Below are 5,260 nucleotides of genomic sequence, written 5' to 3'. Positions count from 1 at the left end.
ACGCATTCGGTGAACTCAAGGATTGGATTGCATGTCTACTCCCACAACAGGAAAGTTTTTTGATACCATTGTGTCTAGCATAATTCAAATCTTGGGCAATGAAAATCCTATAAGACTTTTTTCAGGGTGAAATTAGCACTGCAAGACTTAAGCCCTCTTGTTTCTTTTCGTTTGTTCTTGTTTTTTTTTCCTTATTCTTTCTTGAAGGTGGGGGCCTTCACTCATGATTTTAGAGTTAATAAAACATGAATACAATTCAGACAAGCTCCATTATATATAATATTCCATTCATCCGCAAGTTGCTCAAAATTATTTTGTTCTGAAAGACAAAGTTAACTTACTAAGCAATAAGTGCAACAAACCTGGATATCAAGCCCATATTTATCGAGGGTCCATTTCAGAGATAGATACTTCATTTTCAGAGATCATTTGGGCGTGCACTGTATACCCAATGACATCCTCCTCTTTAACAAAATCAAGAACTAAATCCGGTAAGATGAAAAAGGCTGGTGCAGTAGATGTTGGAAGAGGAATGGAATGACTGCTGAGCATGTTCGCAATTGAAGCCATGCTAGGTCTCTTTGTTGGGTCTTCTTGGACACAAAGTAACCCAATGTGGATGCATCTCAACACCTGTTCTTTGATGAATCTGTTACCAAGAATTAGGTCAACCAACTCCAATGCATTCCCTTCATTCCATTGCCGCCAAACCTATGTACACATGGGAAAGATCATTGGAGGAATCATTCAATTTATGTTGTATTAAAATAATCAAAGAGCAAAGTATATCATGCACAAATATGGACACAAATCTTACATGGCTGAGAAGGTTTGTAGTAGGATTTGATTTTTGGAAGTCACTGTTTTTTCTACCAGTTACAATCTCCAAGGCCAAGACACCATAGCTAAAAACATCTGACTTGGTCGAGAATATTCCACGAATGGCATACTCAGGTGCCATGTATCCACTGCACACCGAGGTAACCAACTCAATTTACTGAATTTTTTTGTTTTTTATTTTTTTTAATAGAGAAGAAGCAAGCGATCATTGTTAATTTAGCAAGTGTACTCACTATGTTCCGGCAATTTTTGTCGTGTTTTTATGAGTCTCGTTTGCCCCAAAATGCTTAGCAAGACCAAAGTCAGAAATTTTGGGGTTCATATCCTTGTCTAGCAAAACATTACTAGCCTTTAAATCCCGATGAATAATTCTTAGACGTGAATCTTCATGAAGATAAAGAAGTCCTCGACTGATGCCTTCGATAATCTTATATCTTGTACACCACTCCAATACTTGGCTTCTAAGAGGATCTGTTTAAGAAAGCTAACTAAATTGACAAATCTTAAACCAATCGTCAAAAAGATAGAGTTTGTAACATCATACCAAATAAAATCTTGTCAAGACTCGTATTTGAAAGGTACTCATAAACAAGAAGCTTCTCATTCTCTTCTAAACAACAGCCCAATAACTTTACAAGGTTCCTATGCTGAAGCTTAGCAACAAAAACCACCTCATTCCTGAATTCCAACAATCCTTGCGCGGATGTCCTGGACAGCCTCTTCACGGCAATTTCTTGCCCATCCTTCAATGCTCCCTGCATTCATGTGTCATTCCTAGGTTTATCCTATTAAGAATCTAGAGAAAATTACAACGAACCATCAAAGTCTAACCTTATACACTGGACCAAATCCACCTTCACCCAGCATATTTGCATCAGAGAAGTGATCAGTAGCTTCTCTTAGAGTACTCAAATCAAACAATTTGGACTCTGCACTTGCCAATAGTGTTTCATCTTCAGTTTCAGGAAGGAACACCATCTTCCTACCAGTTCGCCTCCGAAAACCAACATAAATAACAGAGAGAAGCACCATAGAAGCAATGAAAGGAAGGACAACAAAAAGAGCAATCATTCCTGCATGGTTGCTGCTTCCTATAACAAAACAATTGGGTCAATATATGTTGACACTGATTCAAAATTACAGTGGATAAATTATTGTTTGTCATGTTTTTGTTATTAAAGATCATTCTATCTGGTTGAAAACAATCAATATATTTATATTGATAATAGACGATAAACGCTTCTATTTAAATTTATTAAAAAACATATAAATATGCACCATTGACATCGGTTCGTTGACCCCCTAAGAATTTATTAACTGGACTAGATGCTACATGTGACAATGAAAGTCCACCATGTGACACCAAAAGATTACTAAGAACCATATTGAATAAATAAATCCCCTACATACAACAGTTCATGAGAGAGAGATATGACTCATCTCACATGAGATTTTAAACATACCATAAACGACATATGAGCTAAGAAACATTAATAAACAGTACTACTGCAATACAGCAATATAGGGTTTCAACTCTATCCTAATTCACCAGCTATTATGTGACAATCCACTATACAGGCAGTGATTACCAGTTAATTTGTTATTTTTATAAAATTTATAAAATAAGTTTTATTTTTCTACTAAAAAAAAGGTCAGAAAGAGTAGTTTGATTTCTCATCTCATCTATGTTTCACCCCTAGCAAATATCTCTCTTATCTAATCCTTTAACCTTTGTCTTGTAATAGAGTTAGGTATCATTTTCATCTAATTTATGTTGGTGTTGTTGCTCTAAACTCTCTGCTACCTTTAGAGTCAGCTACACTATGTACGTGCATGGGAGGCCAGCGGCTGATTGGATAGAGAAAAGTAAAAGCTGAACTTAGATTGGATGTTAGCCGACATCTCTTTTAATTCTCTGTTGTTTCCTTTTATTTCCTTGTACTTTTGTATGCTGCCTAGCTGGCAAAGTTGTTACTTTTAGTGTCTTTATATTCAGTCATGTAGTCAATGCTAAGATTAAGCTTAATAGAAGAAGCTTCATTATCTATCATTCTTCTTCCAATATACAGAGAGTGCTGTGACAAGAGTGCAACTAGATTTCACCAAATATACAACTGCCTAACTTAGCTTCCTACAATTTATTTGTTACCCTTATTTCCAGTTGGGTCGCTAACGCCAGTGGCTACTGTTGAAGAACGGACGACGTACGCTAAAGCACAACTCAGCCCGACAACCTGACATGCCAATGGGTTACTGTCGCCATCGCTAAGCAAAATCCCAACAGCCTGATTCAAACAAATCATGCAGTCATCGTCGGAAAGGTCGCGAGTGCAGTCGGCTGTTGCGGAAGCAACCCTGGAATGGGAGAGATTCTTTATCGTGGCACCGAACTTGGATTCTGTGGTCGAGGTCTTGGACCTGGTCTCGTAAATCAGGTCTTGCAACTCGGCGTTGGAGACTGTAAGATGGGAGGCGCTGGAGAGAACTTTGAAGGATGTGACGTCGAGAGAGGAGAAGAAGGAGGTGTCAGAGTAGCGGAGAAGGCAGAGGTCGAAACGGAGTGCGGCTGAGCGGGCGAATGGGCAGAGGATGGAGAAAGCAGTGGCCGAGTGGTTGAGGCAGTTGGCACAGGCGGATGGGCTGTTGTCAGGATGGCACTGGGCCAGGCCATAGGCAGTGCCAAAAGAGGAGTTGGAGAAGAGAGAAGGGGACTTGGGGACAGAGGAGACAAGGTCAGAGAGGAGGAGGTCCAGATTGGCCTTGAAGGGACTAGTGTTAGTATAGTTAGTGACATGGGGGCAGTATATCAGAAGGGGGTCATTTTCGGCATAGATATTGGTGGTAACAAAGAGTAGGAGAAGCTTTTGGGCTAAAAGGAGATGTAAAGGTTTTGATTTCAGGGCCATTTTAGTGGGGGATTTTGAAAGACACGGATTAGCCATGGGTAATTAAATGTCACGGAGTTGACCCAAGTCTTGGTCTTGTTAATAAAAAAATAAGTTTAATTTTCAGGATAACTGCTGCCTGCTGGAAGTTATCAGTTGGAAAACTAAACAACATCGAGAGGAAAAGTAGTAGTTGGTGTCCTTACCTTCATTTCCTGGAAGGCTAGCAGAGGAAGGGCTTGCAGCAGGGGTAGGAACTAAAGTTCCAGGTGGTGACTGAGAGTTGGCATACAGTACTGCAGGTCTGCCATTAAAGAATGGATTCGTAGAGTACCTCACATTACACCTCACTCCAAGAATGCTCCCAAGTTGCCTTCCTGCAATCATATTCCTCATCATCTTACATGTGCCACGCAAACATTGAAGGCACTGATCCCCTGACAAATCCGGAGTACACTGTCCCAAACCATATATCTTGTGGAACTTCTGGTTAAAGTAGGCCTCCCCAGTGGCAAACTTCTTAGACGTGTTGTAGGCTGCCCACCTGAACACAGAATCCATCATCTCAATGACAGTCTTGTTAAACGGACCTTGTTCATTGACGTGCTCGTTGCTTCTTAAGTAGAAGACGTCAGAGTCATTGGCTGAGTTTAAGAAGTATTGGTTGGAATGGCGGAGGACGCAGTGGTAGTTCCATATGGTGGCTCCTTTGTTGAAGGGGCAGAGCTGGACTACTTCTTGCACGGCGAGGTTGAGGCAGCTCCGGCACTCAGTCGTGTTTATGTCTCCTCGGCAGAGGACCATGCCATAGACTTGGTTAGGTGTGTTACCTATGGATTTCTTGGAGAATCCTTCAATTGAGCCTTTGGTGGAGAGGAAGGTGAGGAGTTTGGAGAGATTGGACTCGTAGGTGCTGTTGGTGGTGTAGTTGCCTGTGGTCTCACAATGCTGGTATAATGGGTCTGATAGTGATACAGAAAGCGTGAGTAGCAGGAGAAGTGATACAGAGACCGAGTTGAGAAGTGCCATTCTTGACTGGATAGTTTATTTCTTTGGTGATAGTGGTGAGAGGTGATATAACCTTAAGAAAATTTCTATGCATGACTTAATGGTTTGTTTTCGTTGGTTTTACTGTAAAGACAAAGAAAATGTGTGGAGAGTGGAAAGCTAATTCGTAGAAATTTCTATTAAAAAGGAGCGTCATTAGAGGAAAAAAAAAAACACCATGGTGGAGACGATCGATATTGGTAAAGACCTAGTTGACTTGTAGACTTTGAATAGTTCTTGGGCAGGTGGGTGAACGCGGTCCATTTTTGTGATGCACATTGGTTTGTTTGATTTAATAAAAAATAAAATAAAAATGTGTTTGTTTGATAAAGCTCACTGGTATGGTTCACTCTGGACTCACACCTTGGAAAGCAAATTGCTTATCCCTTGGTGGCCGTCTTACTCTCATCAATTCTGTTTTCTCCACCATCCCAGACTACTAGATGTTGGTTTTCAAGCTTCCTATTTGGAAAGGCCATGACTTGGGA

General features: G+C 40.5%; 2 protein-coding genes across 2 annotated transcripts; both read right to left on the bottom strand.

Annotated features, from left to right (window-relative positions):
• Window positions 1–331: 331 nt before the first annotated feature.
• Window positions 332–4,811, bottom strand: LOC120277855 (putative receptor-like protein kinase At4g00960). The gene is made up of 6 exons (XM_039284698.1): window positions 3,932–4,811; window positions 1,672–1,931; window positions 1,385–1,595; window positions 1,074–1,311; window positions 818–968; window positions 332–711 (listed from the first exon to the last, which is right to left on the bottom strand). The coding sequence occupies exons 1-6, from the start codon at window positions 4,752–4,754 to the stop codon at window positions 382–384; spliced, it is 2,013 nt and encodes a 670-aa protein (XP_039140632.1). The 5' UTR covers window positions 4,755–4,811; the 3' UTR covers window positions 332–381.
• LOC120277856 (cysteine-rich receptor-like protein kinase 10) lies at window positions 2,346–3,834 on the bottom strand. Its single transcript, XM_039284699.1, has 2 exons — window positions 2,983–3,834; window positions 2,346–2,613 (listed from the first exon to the last, which is right to left on the bottom strand). Exons 1-2 carry the CDS (start codon window positions 3,780–3,782, stop codon window positions 2,610–2,612), a joined length of 804 nt encoding a protein of 267 aa, XP_039140633.1. The 5' UTR covers window positions 3,783–3,834; the 3' UTR covers window positions 2,346–2,609.
• Window positions 4,812–5,260: the final 449 nt, after the last annotated feature.

The sequence above is a fragment of the Dioscorea cayenensis genome, chromosome 15 (genome assembly GCF_009730915.1).
Source record: "Dioscorea cayenensis subsp. rotundata cultivar TDr96_F1 chromosome 15, TDr96_F1_v2_PseudoChromosome.rev07_lg8_w22 25.fasta, whole genome shotgun sequence".
Lineage (NCBI taxonomy): Eukaryota > Viridiplantae > Streptophyta > Magnoliopsida > Dioscoreales > Dioscoreaceae > Dioscorea > Dioscorea cayenensis.
Note: the sequence above shows the minus strand (reverse complement) of the source record. Positions and strands in the feature narration are given on the sequence as shown.

Excerpts from the sequence above, each read along its gene's own strand:
- LOC120277855 (XM_039284698.1), bottom strand. The coding sequence starts at position 4,754 with ATGGCACTTCTCAACTCGGTCTCTGTATCACTTCTCCTGCTACTCACG. Across the intron at positions 1,932-3,931 it reads TAGCCTTCCAGGAAATGAAG|GAAGCAGCAACCATGCAGGA; the intron begins GTAAGGACACCA and ends GTTTTGTTATAG. Across the intron at positions 1,596-1,671 it reads GATTTGGTCCAGTGTATAAG|GGAGCATTGAAGGATGGGCA; the intron begins GTTAGACTTTGA and ends ACATGAATGCAG.
- LOC120277856 (XM_039284699.1), bottom strand. The coding sequence starts at position 3,782 with ATGGCTAATCCGTGTCTTTCAAAATCCCCCACTAAAATGGCCCTGAAA.